This window comes from Triplophysa dalaica, chromosome 3 (genome assembly GCF_015846415.1).
Source record: "Triplophysa dalaica isolate WHDGS20190420 chromosome 3, ASM1584641v1, whole genome shotgun sequence".
Lineage (NCBI taxonomy): Eukaryota > Metazoa > Chordata > Actinopteri > Cypriniformes > Nemacheilidae > Triplophysa > Triplophysa dalaica.
The window spans coordinates 12,919,075-12,936,058 of NC_079544.1; the positions used below are offsets into that span (position 1 = coordinate 12,919,075).

Here is a 16,984-nt window from a genome sequence, read left to right on the forward strand (position 1 = left end):
ATTTGCCTGCTTTTCTGACAGTTTGTTCTGCGTTAATATCGAGACTTTTATTTTGAAAACAAAAACCTTCACACACTTTCTTCCGGTACCAAGTAGAATTCAAACCACGAATCAAACATACAACATTGTCAGAGATACAATGTAGAACATGGCAATAAGGTTAATAGTTAATGTAGATTTACCCTTTTCTGTATTGTATTTAGTTTGAAACATGGATAAATTTGTTGTTCGTGGACCAAAGGCAGACAGGGCGAAACAGGAACCAAAACAAGAGAGGAATTACAAACAAGCAACATTAGAGTCCCTGCGAGTAAGTCTTGGTATTTTTGCACTGCCCATCATACATTGTTTGCATTCTTATGGAAATCCAAATATTCGTTTCAGAGAGTGGTTGTAATTGAAGATATAGAAAGGTACAAGTCAATCCTTGAACTGCCTGGCCAACCTAAAGAGAACATAATAGAAGCCTTGAGAGAACTAGACAAGAAAGTGCCTTCCAAAGAAGTGCTAAAGACTACTAAAATTGGTAAGGTCCTGTATAGGCAAACATGCACTCAGCTTTTTAGTTCTGTTAATTGACTAATATTTTTCATTTCGTACCATTTTTATTTCTTTAGGGCACACTGTTAACAACCTTCGCAAATACTCTGAGGATGCTGTGGTCAAATCACTTGCTGGGGAAGTGTACACACATTGGAGGACCTTCATTGATGAGCATGCAAACAAACCCTCAATAGAAGTACGCTGTGACAAGCAGACTGAAGGCTTAAGGAGTAATGCCAGGAAACTCCTTTCTGAAGCCTTGGAGTTGAAGGTATTGAAGATTTCTCTACAGGGCACATATGCAGTGCACTTGATCCTCGTATTGATGTCTATATAAAAATTCTGAAGAAATCCAGGTTTTTTATGTTGTATAAAATACTGTTTTGAGAAAAAAATATGATATTAGTTCTAAAGATCATATCAGGTTTGGCGTAGGCATATTAATATATAATGCAGTATACAAAGAAATTTGCCACATGGTTTTATTTTATTGACTCGGTAAATGCTTTAAATATTTCACTTTCCCATTTTTTCAGATGGAGCACGGACTGGTGGAGAACATTGAGCGAGAGGTGTTTCACCAAAGCTCTCGGCTTGTTAGTGGCCCCTACAGAAGAACAGTTAGGTCTATTGTCTTTGCTCTAAAACACAAGCCTGAATTGAGAGCACAAGTCAAGGATGGAAAAATACCAGTGAATAAATTTGTAAGCAATCACCAGAAAAAACTGTGAAGAAGAGGAGATTTCCAATTTTGGACAACAATACATTTGAGCCTTTTTTATTGTTCACATTTTTTAACATTTTTAAACTGTAATTTAATCAATAACTTGGGACCATTTTTAACTTAAGATCTTGTTTAAGTACAACATTTGTCTTTTTACACTTCAATTATCAGTATGTTTTTATTGATAGCAAATATAAAACAGTACAAAAATAGAGGTTTATCCATTATACAGCCAATTAATTGCACACCTATAGGAGCACCAACCACACAACCGCAATTAACATGAGGATGACTGCAAGAACACAAATGCTTATGAAGATGATGTCACTGGTCTCATGGGGTTCGCTTTCATCATCCTCATTCTTTGTGCTTGATTCCTTGGCTAGACGTGCCAGTTCGTTGAGCCTGTTACGTTCCTCCACTGAGATTATGTTGATCATTGCCACCTTCCTCTGGGCATCACATTGCACCTCATATTCCTGAATATTCTGCAGTGTTCCATCAAAGTCAATATAGAGCGAGTTCACCAGCATGGTAATGTTTTGTCGTTTCTGAAGAGGATAGATATTGAATTTTTTAACTCAGTCCATTTGCAACGTATGTTATTCCATATGTCAAAAATGAAACATGAATGAATAACATCAAAACTGGTGAAGTGTGTCTTTAATTTTATACCTGTCCAGCAGTTCCACAGTTAACGAAGCGGGCAAGAATTTTGTAGGATGTTTCGGTAAGCTGGGCAGAACAGGACGGATTTCCCAGATAAATGCCCTCACGATCTATCTGAGGCAACGCCTGTCTGGCAATCTGAATCTGAAACTCCGTTCTAGTACAGCTTATGTTGACTGGCACCACTGTGACACAACAGCAAAACACAATTAGTAATACTCCATGAACAGAATGTAAATCTTTAGTCCACATCTTTTCAATTTGATTAGTTTGTTAAATGAATTCAAGCCCTCACCTCCTATATAGGATGCCACAAAGCCCTTAAAGGCATAGTTCCTATCAGTGTTCAGAACAACCAACAGTTTATTTCCCTTAGAGGTTAAAGATGGCGGTTGTTCACTACCACACCAGTGACCCAACAAGGTGTCTATCTCACTGTCCCCATCATACACGGCCACAGAGTCATAATCGCACATATCTGTCAGACTGTTTCGATCCTCCAGCTCCAGAGAAGGGAAAAACAGCTTGATCCTGTAGCCGGCAGCTAGAGTGATAGTCCAATGACAGTTGATGTTGTTGGGGTAGATGTTTGGGTAGTGAGGGCTCGTAAAGTTCCCGCTAATGGTTTTCAAGACCTGCTGGCACTCTCCTTTCAAAAGAGCAAAACTTTCAAAATATACAATTGAAATGTATGACTATGCTAAATATATTTTTTCATGACAATGCGTGTCTCACCTGAATAATAGTAGGCTTTAAAGCCTCTCCCCCCAATGTTGAAATCAGATTTGAAGACCACCAGCAGTTGGTTTGATGCGGTGATGGTGTTGGGAGGTTTCTCATTACCACAGTAGTTTCCCAGGTGATTGTGTGTAATGGTAGGGCCATCAAAAAGAGCCACATAGTCAAAATTGCACCCCTCATTGTTTTCCAACTGGAAGTCAAGGAACACCAGGCTGACGACACTCTGATTAGACACGTGTACCGTCCACGAGCAATCAGCATTGTTACTGTAGTCTAGTGGATAACCTGGACTTGAGATTATTCCAGAGAGACCGGTCAAAACCCCACCACACATATCTGAGACGTAAAGAGGAGGAAGATATTCACTTTTTTTGGTTGTTGAAGTGGAAAGCTACATTTTGATGCCATTGTTTACATTTGTGTTTAACATTTGTGGCAATGCACATTCATATTCTATCCATTACAAAATAAAGTATTTTATTGATATACAGTGTATATGTCATGTTGTTGAATCTAAAAAAATCTTGTTTTTCCACAATTCCTATTTTTTTTTACATAAAAAAAATCTGGTTTTATTTATACTGTTCGAACATGCGGTCATGATGTTTAAAAATTGGGGGGAACTTGCACAGGCATGGCCAATAAGCAACATGAGACACTAGTCTCATATTTACACAAACAATGTTATAGTTTGTCTTGTACATATTCTTTAGAAATGTCAATTTTCTCATAGACTTCTATTCTAAATGTATTACTGTAAAATGTTTTATGTTTAGGCAGAGATGGTATCTCACTCTTCAATGGTAAAGCTCACCTTTCCTGTAGCCAACAGAGAAGCCCTTGTGTGCAACATGACGATCTGAATGAAAGATGATGGACATGACGTTCCAGGAGGAGCTGAATTGAGGAGGAGACACATCACCACAAAATTTCCCCAGCAGGTTTCCCTCGTCCTCTGAGATCCCATTGTAAATCTTTATGTAGTCATAAGCACAGTCTATATGGTACTCCAACTCGAAGTGATGGAAAGTTAACAGTACTGATGATCCCTCTGATACCACTATCAGCCAGGTGCATACCGTATTATAAGGGTACAGGCCTGGGAAATTAGGACTTGTTATATTGTCATTGCTTGAAGACAGGATTCCACCACATTTAACACCTAAACAAACATACAAATACATTGTAATAAATAAGTAACTGCGGTTCTGTTTATTCTGATGTTTTGATAAATGTCAGAGAAAATGACTATTGCAATATTAATGATAAAGCAGTGATATGGAGCGAGGTGGCTATCAAATTGTAAAGTATTTTAATTTAATGGCATTTGTGATTATGGATTCTTGGAGTTTACACTTTATAGTAAGACCAAGGTCATGAGAATGCATTAGTCTAGCTGAGCTATCAGACATAATGACACACAAACACAAAAATATTAATATATTGTTACGGAATTATAAAGCTGTAAAGAACCTAAAGTGTAGTGTTACAACACGGAAAAGGAGTGCACTTCCAACCATAAGGTAGGAAACGGTCCTACCTTTCTTGGAGGTGACCTTTCCGGCAAAAAACAAAACATGAATGAAAACTGTCATCCTCCAAACCATGTTGTTCCTGTCGTGTGAAGTGTTTAAGTTCCTTTGCGTATACTGATTCAGAGAGTAGGAGTGATGTTAAAGCTCTGGAAGAAAGCTCTTCATTCTGTGGCCTTTACGGAGAAATTGAATAAGTGGACTCTTTGCCTCCCCCACTAAATTTTAATGAAGACTATCAGATTCACAACGTTGGCTTGTCAAGACACTGTTTGGAGAGAATGGCATGAAAAGTTAATAGGTGTATCATGTGCATGGAACAACTGGAGTGTTTTAAGGTGGTTAGAGGAAGGAACACACTTGTGACCGCATGTATTACATGCAGCCTGCATGCTACTTCTGTTTTGGAGTTTAAACAGAGTCTCATGAAATCAACACAAAATAAAGACATTTATGTATTTAATTTAACAATGGAAATATTTGGCACTTGGCCTCTTGGCATAATCATGATGGGAGGATTTTAAAGGAAGGGTTATTTTATGGTTATTGTGTTATTCAATTATTGATTTTCTATTCTTGTAGTTTTTACCTGGCTTTTCAAATTAGCTGATGCATGTTTCAGAACTACACCTGTAATGACCACTGAAAACCAGTAGAAGGCAATAATGCACACTGTCTATTAAAATGCATTAACACAGAGGAAAACAAAGAGCCCACGTGACACAATCATGGCCGCCTCCTGAGTACAACTCGAACATGTCATAAGGATTCGCATGGTTGTTCTGTGGCTGATTGTTTCATAATTTATGTTAAAATGTTTAACGCAACCGTGCAAAGTATAAGGATATCGACTCCTACAATAACTCAAACATGCAAATCAAAGGATTGTCTCAATGCCCTTAATATCAGAGCTCATGGGTATCGCTGCTTGTCAACCAGCTCATGCTTACATGCTAAGGTTGTTCCGAGAAAAAAGCCTCGGGTGGTGCATGAAATTGCCGGACTGGAGCCGATCACCTATGCCGACAGGATTCACTATGTTCCCGGACTGGCAAAGCCGACGTTTCCTGAATGGGATCGTGGATGGAAGGAGCCTCGCCAATACAAGTCACCTAAACTAGAAGATATGCCACTGCACAAAGATAAACCCTGTTATATATTCAACCAGAGGACTAATGTGCTGGAAGGTGTTTGCATTTAATATAAATGTTTTTGTGTTGTCATTTAATACCTAACTATTCACGACTTCAGATTCTTTAACTGAAATAACAATAAATAGCAATTTTAATGCTATTCAATATTATTATTATTTATGGTTATCATTAGAAATGCACTGTAATTTGAACGTTAACTTTTTTGGGATTTTATTAGCCTACATGCGAAACATTTCAATAGCATCAATAGTTATTACTGAATGCTGTATTGTTGAGCAAACATTGTGGCTAAATAAGCTTTTATTTTAAATGATATAATTCCTACCAGCAATAAAAATGAATAGTCTTCTTTTCTCTCTAGGTGTTCGACAGGCTCTTTGGCTCAGCAAGTCCGTCCTCATCAAAGGGTTACCTGCTCAGATCCTGAACCTGGCTCAAGATCCAGCCAATCAGATTGAGAATCAGGATGACAGAGTCCAGAACGCCATTAAAAACTCCAGACTGTGGGACACCACTGAACACCGACCACCCAGAGAAAGGTTCTGGTGGGTAACACCATTGCTGCTCCTAGTTCATGCCATTTGTTTGGTAAAGCAAGTTGCTTGAGGAAGAAAGGGCATCTTCTGCCATTTTCGATATGCTTTCGAAATTGAATCCATTATGGCATCACCCTGCTGAAAAAAATAAGTAGAACCCTGCCCAAAACACATAAGAAATGTTAATGGATTTACTGGCTATAATAGGAATTGTATTGGATTAATGGAAACTATAATGGTGTCTATTTGTATTTGATGGATTCTGTTGGTGGCATATTAAATCCTACTGGAATAATGCCCAAAACACAATACAAAAAGAAAGTTTGTAGTGTTTCATGGAAAAGCTAAGGGTTCATAATCTTTTTAGTGGAAACCATTAAAACGTATAGGTTTCTATTTGTATTTTTCAGCAGGGTAGTGTTAACACTTCTTCAAAATATCACTTTGGATTTTCCTAAATGTACATAAACTCTACATTTATGTACTCATCAGCTTTAGTATTTTTAAATTCGCCATTTTTTATTAAATGAAAGGTTTTAAATTAAAGCAATAATATTTTATAATGTCATAAAATAAAACATTAACATAATGTATTATTGTTATTTGCATTAACATTGTGTTGATTGTATTCTTACCATATAAATTCAAGAATGTATTTGTTTTATAGATACATTAATTCGTTTTTTGTAGTTAAAGATTAAGTTAAATTCTGTCGTCATTTACTCACCCTCTTGTCATGTCAAACCTGTATGAGTTTATTTCTTCCGCAGAACACAAAAAAATATATTTGAAAAAATGTTGTTGACCACACCGCGATGGCAGATATTCACGTGCATTGGTTTTGTGTCCATACAATAGAAGTCAATGGCTGCCACCGCTTTTCGGTTATCAACATTCTTTAAAATATCTTCTTTTGTGTCTGAAGTCATACAGGTTTGAAATGACAAGAGGATGAGTAAATTATGACAGAATTTTCACTTTTGGGAGAACTATCCCTTTAAGTAAAGCATATTGTAGTGTATGGAAGTATAGTTTAGTGATGCTCCATCATTTCCATTCACAGGGAGGTCATAATAATTTTTAGTTCTAGTCTCGTATTAACTTTGTCGTACTGTAAAATTAAGATGAGTATTTACAGTTATTTAAAGCGAAGCCTGTTCATTTTGTCTCTAGATCATAAAGAGACCCACACACGGTCCTTTCTCACCCAGTGCTTCATAATTGGCTCAATGGCTTCGATGTTAAAGGTGGCATTTGGCCCAGGCCTTGTTCCTCTGACGATGTGTTGAATTTAATGACGGTCATTAAACATAGGCCAGTCTGCCTCCCCAGCAGGGAGCAGCTCAGTAAAGCCTTTATTAATTAATTCTGCTCCTGGGAGGTCTGCCATTCATAAGAGCCTCTTTGATATCTCTCATCTCCCCAGTTAAAGTCTGCCCTTTGATGGCTGTTTTATCTCCTAGCTACTGCTGGCCCTTAACATTTTCCTTTTCGCAAAAATCCGTGGCACCACAAGCATGAAAAGGCCATATTGACATTGACACAAAATGAAATTACGTTTGGGAAAAAGTGTCATATGGTAAAAAGTATTGAGGGCGTTCACATACTGCTTTGTCTATACAATTCTTTTCTAAATTGCGAATTGTCAGTTTTGTGTGGTTTTATTTCTCTCTAGCCCTTCACTAGTGCACAGCCTGCTTCATCTGTGTGACAGCCTGCAGGGGACTCATCCAAAATTAGCCAAGAGGATTCTTGCTGATAAATACAGTTTAGCAGCCACATGGAGAAGAGGTGGGTATATCATGCTACATTTAGTGCACCCCAAACGCATTTGGACACCTAAATGTCAATTAAAAAGCTTAAATTTCATTGCACTATTTATAATATTACAATGTCATATTAATCTTTGATAATAGGGGAGGACATGTTTCAGGTGAGGGGTCAGAATGGGCTTCTATTGAACAGTATGACCCCTGTGCCAGTGGTGGCTGGAGACGAGCTAATTCAGAGCACAGCAGACCAAGCTCTGGAGACCTTCTACCCTATTTCTCCCACCATTGATCTTCAGTGCACACATGTGTACCAGGAGAAAAATGACACAGGTCAGCTGTTTAATACACACCTACCGGCCATTCACACTGACAGCAGTTTATCTTCTATAAGAATTCATACTTGAGGTGACATGGGTGATGGCTATCATAGACGATGCAACAAAGTGGCTTTATGCAAATGAGCATTGATGGGATTTTTTTTGACGCTAACCATATCTCGTTTGAAGGAATGTTCACATAATGACATTAAAGAGTTGACTGAAAGTTTTTTCTTCTCACAAGGTTTTAGAGCAGACTACCCTTTCCCTCATGCACATACTCTCTTCCTTATGGAGATGGGAAACGCCCCAAAACTCTATCCAGAACAGCTCCGTGCTAAGATGTTAATGTTTGCTTTTGGGAACGCGCTGGCCAGAGCCCAAGCTCTGTATGGGGTAAGACCCTTGTGTTTAAAAAAAAAGTTTCTGTCTGATGATAACATTTACACTACTGGTAAAACATTTAGGGACACTGTGAAATGTTTGGTTAAAAATCTTTTAATCTGAAGGTGTATGCTTAAATGTGAGGAAGTTTGTAGACAATATTTTCTTTAATTAGAACTTGACCTTTGTTTTTGTTATTCCACAATTTATGTGGGGAAAATATGAATTATGAATAATTAAGTGAACATAAATATCTGGTAGTTATAGGCCCGATTTCACAGTCAAGGCTTAAGGCTTGTCCCAGACTAAAATGAATGTGTGACCTGCCTTATCTCAATATAACTTGCCCAGAAATATCTTAAAAAATATCATTGCCATTGTTTTTTCTCAAGATGCACACCAAAGGCATTTTAAATATCATAAAAAAAAAAAACTAACCCTTTATCTCAACAGGTAGCGGTCTAGCTTTTGTTGAAACCAGTAACTTTGTATTGGCACTTAATGTATTATGGCTCCTGTGTGACATATCGCTTTATTGCTCCAAAACTCTTTGTAAGTCGCTTTGGATAAAAGCGTCTGCTAAATGTCTAAATGTAAATACCTTAATTCAACTAAGGCATAGTCCTGGCTTAAGATAAGCTGTGTCTGTGAAATGTGTCTTTGCATAAGCTTGGATGTTTAGATTTGGGTTATCAAAAATGACATAAAAAAAACAAGATGTTTGATTTTGTCATGGACAACAAAGATGTAAACATTCTCTCCTTGTCCTACAGAAGAACCCCGGAATCCTGGAGAAGCCCATTGTGGTACAGAGTGTGGCCACTAACGGCCGTCTCTTCCAGTTTGTGGTGTTCCAGCTCAACACAACTGACCTGCAGTCTGACAGCGGAGTGAAGAATCTAGCATGGGTGGATGAGGACCAGCCTCTTTATGAGTTTGCCAAAGTGCGGCCTCTGATCAAGAAGAAAGTTGTGCAGGTAACACCTAAATTTTTTTATTACATTTTACTTTTCGTTTAATTTGGTACTTCATGCATGATTGATCTCTTGTTTGCTATTGGTTAGCGTAGCAACTATTACTGCTTTGGTCTATCTGAATTTGCTTATGGGAATTCATGTGTGAAATTTTAGAAGGCAGTGTGAAGTTTGCTGTTTTGTGTGATCTTAGTTGTTGCATGTCTTACTGAACATGTTGGATTCTTTATTGTAGGTCCCTGCTGGTTTATCAGGATATGAGCCTAACACCTTCAAGAAGTTCTTGGGATTCTACCTGCACGGAGCATCTTAAACGGCTCTGAGGCCAGACACATTTAACAAAAAGTCAAGATGTTTGTTTCCTTATCCATCTTCCATAAATAGAAAATAAATACAAATTGTGAATATAAACTTTAACGTTGTGACTAGCGATGACTGTTCATTTATATGCCTTGAGCTTTTGTATGGTATTATTATTGGTGGTCAAAAAACATATGCTTGGTAAATATTTATTTGCAGAAGGAGAAATAGTTTACAATAGTTTGGTAGGAACAGAAAAATAATTTAATCATGAGTTACACAAGTCCTTCTACTATTTCTCCTGAAGAACGTAATATACATTTGAAGGCGAAACAACAAATACTACATGTGTAACAGGTCAAGTTTGGCTGTACAGCAATTTGACATACTAACATTTACGACCAAACAGAAACATAAAAAAAATACATTAATTAAAGGATCGTCCTTTGGGTGTCTGTGGCACATTTGTGACTCAAACCAAGCAATAAATGTAAAAAACAAAGGAAAATTTTAACATGAAAAAATTCAAATGTAAGCGAATAGGAGGCAAAGCAGGAGAGGAAACAGAAAATATCACTATTGCAACATCACAATCACCCAATAAATAGCCATTCTCTCAGATTCCAATAGATTTAAATACAGTAAATCTATCCCTTAGTTACTGCGATTATAGTCAATTTTTTAGTTTCCTTTACTGGAGAAATCTGTACTTTGTCTGCTCTTGGGAGAAGTGAGTAGTCATACAGCACATGAAAATGCTTCAGAAAGGCTTAAGCAGTGAATGTCATTGTTAAATACATAAGTTAAAAAACAGTGTGACATGAAAATAGAACATTAGCTCATAGTCCATTGTAATCCCAAGTAGGCAAGGAAAAAGGACAGTTGTTTATTTCCGCTTCGTATTTTCATTGCTCCATGTATTCAAATCAGCTGTTTACTCTGTCTGGATGTGTTACTTTTGAGAAGTCCATTACAGTATTTCTTCAATTGAGGCGGTTTAAAAATGTCTTTTTAAAAAGTTGCCAATGGAATGTTACGCAAGAAGCCTCTCAAGATCCATTTAGATAGAATTTCCTCTAAATCCACAGTGTAGATGTTATCACGTCCCCCTCTCCATCCCCTCTCATATAAAACAAAGGATCATTTCTCTTCTCTGCTCTCATCCTGTGTGGGCTTCTTTAAGGAACCAGGGCAAAGCTTTAGCCAGCTATTTTAATGTACAGAATACAAAAATATGAACTTAAATGACTATGCCAGACGGGGCGCCCATCTTAAACAGGTCCTTAGCGTATAAACAGAGTCCTTTTTGACTGTGTTGAAATGAGAAGCATTCACCTCAACCAGAGCTGATTTAAGATTGGTTCACATGAACGTGAGAAACTAAACTTAGACCTCACTCTGGTTTGTGATGTTGGGTTGTTGGTCCCTGGTCGTAAAGACGCCTGTTTTAATGTCTTGGAATTGATGCACACCTCCTCATCACACACTCATTGTCATTGTTGGTGAGTACTGAAGGAATAAAGAAAAGGAGACATTCACCACAACTACCTTGAAAGGGCAATTTAACAAAAAAACTTAAAAAACATTCAACATTTTGATGCTGCTTACATTTTCATTTTGGAAAGAGTGAAGAAAGCTTCCTCCCAGTTCACTGTCATCTCGTGGAGTTCCTGGTGGGTTACTCATGCCACTTAGATTATTAGGAGAATTCTGTTATGCAAAAAAAAGGTACAGTCTTTAATCTCAGATGTATAAAATAGCATGTTCAGACATGAGCAGTCCCCCTAGTTTTGCTAGTTTTTACAGTTTTTCAACAAAAACTACTAATAATTACTTAATTATACCTTTGGGATTCCATCTATGTCTCCTGAACCTGTGAGAAAATGAGTCAAAATGTAAGATAAATTGCAGATCAGACAGGATTCAATTAGTTGAATTTCAATGGTAAAAACCCAGTGATTGAAATAATTTTCTTGTTGCTATAGAGAACCGAGTTTTACCTAATGAGCCATTCATGTGATGAGGCTCCAATGCTCCCATTGGACCGTCTGACCCGGGGCCCATAGGAAACTACAGACAATACATAAAGGAAAATGAGACCACGTCAGCATCAGAGCAATATCAAGTACATAATGAAGGCAAACCACAATAGTGTTATTTACACCGGATCTGTTCCCTCCAGGGACTGAGTTTATCAGTGTGTAGAGATTATCACCAGAGTTAGTGGAGTCTGTGAAAACAGAAGAGTCGTGATGATTTATCACATACATTCGGGTCCTAAAACTTCTAGTCAAATATTATTTTGGACTTTTCTTATCAAATCAAAGGGATAATTCCACCAAAAATTTTACTCTTTTACTCACCCTCAGATTGTTCCAAATCTATACATTTCTTTATTCTGCTGAGGACAGAGTTAGATATTTGAAAGAGTGTCAATAACCAAACAGATCTCATCCCCCATTTAGTGCTATAGTAGGTAAAATAAATACTATGAGAGTTTATGGGGGATGAGAACTGTTTGGTTACTGACATTCTTCCAAATATCTTCCTTTGTGTTTAGTAGAACAAAGACATTTATACAGGTTTGGAACAATCTGAGGGTGAGTAAATGATGGGTGAACAATCCCTTTAAACAGCATTACAGATTATACAGTAACTGTGTAAAATACAATGATTTTATTTAACATATATCATGCGTGAATTGATAATTATGAATTCATTTCATGTCTGGGGTTTAAAAATCTGAAATAAACAGAACAGAACAGTTTTGGAATATTGAAATGCTAAGGGGTCTAACATTTAGTAGGAAAGAATTAAAGGGATAGTTCACTCAAAAATAAAAAATCTCATCATTTATTTACCTTAAATTCATTCAAAGCCTGTTTAGGTCTGAAGATATTTTGAGAAATGTCTATTTGGTTTTGTTTTAGGGTCAGTCGTCACAATGTTGGGCTGGCATCGTGGTCGATCCATGACGTCATTTTCGTCATCTGGAGGTTCCAAACGTGTTCAGTTTTTAGGTAGTTTAGAGTAATGTTAGGGTAAATGTGTTGTAAGACTTGAAACACCAAAGATTTAGTCAAAACCAAACACGAAGGATTTAGTGAGAGCCAAATGTTGACAGCCGAGTCCACAGTATGACATTCTGCACATGTGTCCAGCTCGTACATTCGTGCTTTTCCGCTGTCGAGTATGATTTGTAAGCCGCAAAACGCGTGTGCGCGCAAGACGTAGAAAGTGAAAGCTAACAGTGAATCATAGTAACGTGCTCACGCTGTGTGTGTGTAAACTTGTTAATGACGAACTGAACTGTGCGCGTCTTCGATGGCAGCGGGAAACATCAGTGACGCGTGACCCACGCAGTTGACTAATCAAACACACACACAGCCAACACTGGTGGGCTCAAGATCTACTCGTCTTTCAATGTAAAATAACAACTGGAAGAAATTCAAAATGTGCAGGTCGTACATGCCCAAATACTTGTTGAAAACTACGCTGTCTTGAAAACTTGTGGTAAAATTCGATTTGGAGTCTAGAGCCCTGATATAATCGTTTTGAATGTTTTGGCAGGTGGCCATCCAGCAAACTGATATAACCACGCCCCTCGCCTTGCCTCCCGATGTCATCGTCCATCACAATGTTTCACTGTAGGCATCCTCCGATGCCAATTTGGAAGACATCGCCCAACCCTATTCCAACATTCTACCAAATATCTTCTTTTGTGCTCTGCATAAGAAGGAAAGTCATACAGGCTTGGATTGACATGAGGGTGAATAAATGATCAAATAATTTTCATTTTGGGGTGAACTATCCCTTTAAGAGTCAGTAATGTAACTGAAGCACACAAAGAGGCTTTTTTCACCATGCTGAGATAAAGTTTCTCAACAGGTTTTGCAAAACTAGTTGAGCCCACATGAGTTTGAATGCACATTAGAGCCCATTCTATATTCAAAAGGGCTTCTGACCACTAAGACCATCCAAAGCCATGCAAAATCCTTTTTTTTTTTTACTGTTAAGTCTATTTCAGCGATGCAGCAGCTTATGTAGTAATTTGGCTACTTGCATAAAACACAGGGTTCTTCTGAGAGAGGAATTCATATTCTCTGAACCAGCAACAGCTCTGACAGAGATGTGGGCATAGATGTAAAAAGCTCTTACCTGCTGGACTGGGCATGATTGGTGTTCCTGGAGGACAGCCACTTCCTCCTGCTGCTAATTGAGGTCCCTGTTGAAACAATAAGTTTTTTATGGTACACAAATCAGTATACACAAAATATAAAACAGCTAGTAACAGCAGAACTTACCACATAGCTTCCTGGGGATGAGGAACTGTATTGCATCTGTGAAAACAAATGTTACAGAAATCATTTTCAGGCAAGAAATCCTGGAGTTGATCAAAGTGCATTTCCTGCAGTTTCTTACTGTGTTTCCATTATTAGGATTAGGCCACTGTCTGCCCACTCCTGCTCCCCTGCATAGAAGAACAGAGCAATGTCTGAGTTTTAATGTAGAACATCAAATAAGTCTCAGGTATGTGAGCTCAGACAGAATGACGTGTCCAAGATTCTAAATAAAGTTGAAAAACAACTACTGACAAGCTTTTCATCATCGATCGTGGCTGCTCTGTCCATCTGAATTCACCAGCAATCAAAGTCTACATGTAGCTTTTTCTCAGAAAACTCTTTAAAGCGAGACAGAATAGAAGGATCTATTCCTGAACTGATTGCTCACAGTTACCTCCTTTTGTCAACTATAACAAGACTCGCTCAGGCGAGCCTTGAGAACCTCAAAGCTCACCCGAATGTTTTTGTCTGTGGAACACAAAATAAGCTTTGCAAAACATACTAAAATTTTCAATACAACTCATCTGCCATTTGAAGTCTGGATGCAAACTCAGGCTAAACAAGATTTTTTAAGTAAATAATTTTTTTTCAACTCATACACTTTGTTTGCTACGATGCAGAATATGAAAAAAATGCTTTCCTGTGGCTCAGTGGTAAGAGCATGGCGCCTCAATGCCAAGGTCATGGGTACGATCCCAGGGGAATTGCACATACTTAGAAACAATGTATAGTGTGATGCATTGTAAGTTACTTTGGATAAAGGTGTCTTTCAAATGCATAAATAAATATCACAGAAAATTGGCAGAATTTCACAGAAAATAATATCTAAGAGCAAATATTCATACTATGGTATTTTGTGGGGATATCATCTAGTGCAAGACTGCAGTTTTCAGGTGAACTATTCTTTTAAGTGGAACCACAATATTTAAATTGTCCAATGCATCAACCCAAACAACTGACATGTGGTTAAAATAGAGACATTAATGCTCATAAATGTTACGTCTGTGATAGACCAGGAAAAAACTTACATGTTCACCCCTGGCATTCCAGGGCCCATGGAGCTTGGAGGCCTCATTCCTCCGCCATAGTTCTGTAATGATAACCATGGATCAGACTGTGACACCCAGCACCCACGAGAAGACACCATAAGAGGGAAGAGAACAAGAGCACGATTAGTTTATTGAACACAGAGGACAGACATGTTAAGGTAAAGAATATGTATATGTTTTAATGTCAAGCGAACTGAGAGTTTCAATCCGGAAAACATTTAGAGGATTAGTGTGATGAGAAACAGTCATAGAGGTTGGTTTAGCTTAAATGTGTTTAGTTACAGTTTTAATAACAGTTCATGATCAGATAATACAAATTCTTTGTGCATGTTTATGATCCAGACCTGTGGTCCTGGTCCCATTGGACCCATTCCTCTGGGAGCGTTCATTCTCTGCATGTGTCCCATATTTGGATGGCCTGAGCAAATAATTAAACAATTTATATACATTTTTTGCTTTTGTTTTGGTGATGTAATGGTGATAGCCCGATCAGATTTAGCCTAAATCACTTATGCCATTTACCCAATAAAGCAATACAATTCTTACACGGCAATGAATCTTGATTGATATTAAGCGTAACAAATGATTGTTTGCAGTAATTTATTCATTGTAATGCAAGTTGCTTATTTAGTTAAATTAGTAGTTCATAGAATTGAAAAGAGGTTCATCCTAATACCTGTTGGTCGTGTAGGGTCCATCATATTTGGAGGTAAAGGCTGCCCTCCTGGAGGCTGTAGGAACAGAAAGTTGCTTAAAACATAAGTGAAAGTCCAACCCAAAAATACGTCAGACACATTGTTGATATACTTTTTGTTGTGATCATTTTGGACCTACCGGGTTACCCATTCTGATGGGTGGCCGTGGACCTCCAGCATAGCGTGGAGACATAAAGGGCTGGTGATGAGAACAGAAACAGTCAGTAATGTACAACCCCACAATGCATTGCAAAAGTATGTAGCCAAAATGAAGCTTACGTAGACAGAAGTAACAAAAATGGGGATATTTGAGCAGAAGCATACCAAAGTGTGTCATAAAAAACGCATGTTAAAGGAAAGGAAAAATATTTTTGTGTTAATATGTATATGATTACCTGTCCATGTGCCCCAATCATGTTAGAGTTGGGAGGTAGCTGAGCGTGAGGGGAAGGCTGGGAACCAGGTGGTCCCTACAGAGAGGGCAGGGTGAGAAAGAGGAGGTTGCCATAGTGCCAATAGCAGCGAGACAAATGCCAAGAGACAGACAAAGCAGAGTCAAAGGCAGGACAGGTGGAAGCGTCAGGTGCAGATAGAGAGAAAACAACCGACGGTGCAAAAAGAAAAAGGTTATGTTTGTGCGAGATGAGAAGCTCTCACATCATTCACAGAGGATCAGTGGAGACTCACATCATTTCCAGATATATTTTAAAAAACACTTTTAATGTATCATTAATTTAAGATATGCTTGTCATGTTTTTTTTTCTAATTCTGTTATCTGGTTCAAATTCATTACATTTATATAGTGCTTTTCTGGGTACTCAAAGCGCTTTACATGGAAGAGGGGAATCTCCAATGTGCAGCATCCACCTGGATGATGCGACGGCAGCCATATTGTGGCAGAACGTCCACCACACATCTTATTGGTGGAGAGGAGACAGAGTTACGAAGCCAAGTAGTACATATGGGGATGAATAGGAGGATGTTAATATTGAAAGATCTTAGTTATTATTATTTAACTGCACAGTTTCATATAATAATTTAACATTGTAAAGCGTTTTGAGTACCCAGAAAAGCGCTATATAAATGTAACAAATTATTATCCTTACACAAGGCTTAAAATCAAGCAACAACTTTGAATGACTTTGAAAAAATCTCTTTTATGTAACCACTAGAGGGCAATGAGGTTTAAGGGTACACCAAAATACTACTAAACCATTTAACTGAAGTTTCCCCTATGCACCCATGCACACA

At 37.9% G+C, this 16,984-nt stretch overlaps 4 protein-coding genes across 7 annotated transcripts in view; 2 read left to right on the forward strand and 2 right to left on the reverse strand.

Moving 5' to 3' along the window:
- Nucleotides 1–64: 64 nt before the first annotated feature.
- Nucleotides 65–3,564, forward strand: tceanc2 (transcription elongation factor A (SII) N-terminal and central domain containing 2). Of its 3 annotated transcripts, none has more exons than XM_056744548.1 (5): nt 65–310; nt 385–526; nt 618–814; nt 1,080–1,163; nt 3,454–3,564. In XM_056744548.1, exons 1-5 carry the CDS (start codon nt 212–214, stop codon nt 3,538–3,540), a joined length of 609 nt encoding a protein of 202 aa, XP_056600526.1. In that variant the 5' UTR covers nt 65–211; the 3' UTR covers nt 3,541–3,564. The 3 variants fall into 3 exon arrangements, with proteins under 3 accessions (XP_056600526.1, XP_056600527.1, XP_056600525.1); XM_056744549.1 differs by having other exon boundaries at nt 66–310; nt 3,458–3,515; XM_056744547.1 differs by lacking the exon at nt 3,454–3,564 and having other exon boundaries at nt 67–310; nt 1,080–1,683.
- Nucleotides 1,761–4,536, reverse strand: cdcp2 (CUB domain containing protein 2). Its single transcript, XM_056744550.1, has 3 exons — nt 3,492–4,536; nt 2,672–3,013; nt 1,761–2,585 (listed from the first exon to the last, which is right to left on the reverse strand). The coding sequence occupies exons 1-3, from the start codon at nt 3,859–3,861 to the stop codon at nt 2,146–2,148; spliced, it is 1,152 nt and encodes a 383-aa protein (XP_056600528.1). The 5' UTR covers nt 3,862–4,536; the 3' UTR covers nt 1,761–2,145.
- A 378-nt stretch (nt 4,537–4,914) lies between these two features.
- mrpl37 (mitochondrial ribosomal protein L37) lies at nt 4,915–9,763 on the forward strand. The gene is made up of 7 exons (XM_056743479.1): nt 4,915–5,396; nt 5,725–5,908; nt 7,575–7,690; nt 7,816–8,001; nt 8,233–8,384; nt 9,146–9,349; nt 9,582–9,763. The coding sequence occupies exons 1-7, from the start codon at nt 5,024–5,026 to the stop codon at nt 9,657–9,659; spliced, it is 1,293 nt and encodes a 430-aa protein (XP_056599457.1). The 5' UTR covers nt 4,915–5,023; the 3' UTR covers nt 9,660–9,763.
- Nucleotides 9,764–9,837: 74 nt separating this feature from the next.
- The window catches only part of ssbp3a (single stranded DNA binding protein 3a), a 33,338-nt gene continuing 26,191 nt past the window's right edge, over nt 9,838–16,984 (reverse strand). The window contains exons 7-19 of one of the 2 annotated variants that reach the window (XM_056743480.1): nt 16,129–16,203; nt 15,873–15,932; nt 15,715–15,769; nt 15,383–15,456; nt 15,018–15,103; nt 14,069–14,117; nt 13,951–13,986; nt 13,805–13,871; nt 11,809–11,876; nt 11,647–11,716; nt 11,491–11,519; nt 11,255–11,356; nt 9,838–11,155 (exon numbers count right to left, since the gene is read on the reverse strand). In XM_056743480.1, coding sequence (XP_056599458.1) covers nt 11,126–11,155; nt 11,255–11,356; nt 11,491–11,519; nt 11,647–11,716; nt 11,809–11,876; nt 13,805–13,871; nt 13,951–13,986; nt 14,069–14,117; nt 15,018–15,103; nt 15,383–15,456; nt 15,715–15,769; nt 15,873–15,932; nt 16,129–16,203 — 801 coding nt within the window. In that variant the 3' untranslated portion in view covers nt 9,838–11,125. The remainder of the gene's footprint in view (nt 11,156–11,254; nt 11,357–11,490; nt 11,520–11,646; nt 11,717–11,808; nt 11,877–13,804; nt 13,872–13,950; nt 13,987–14,068; nt 14,118–15,017; nt 15,104–15,382; nt 15,457–15,714; nt 15,770–15,872; nt 15,933–16,128; nt 16,204–16,984) is intronic. The other variant, XM_056743481.1, reaches the window with a different exon arrangement.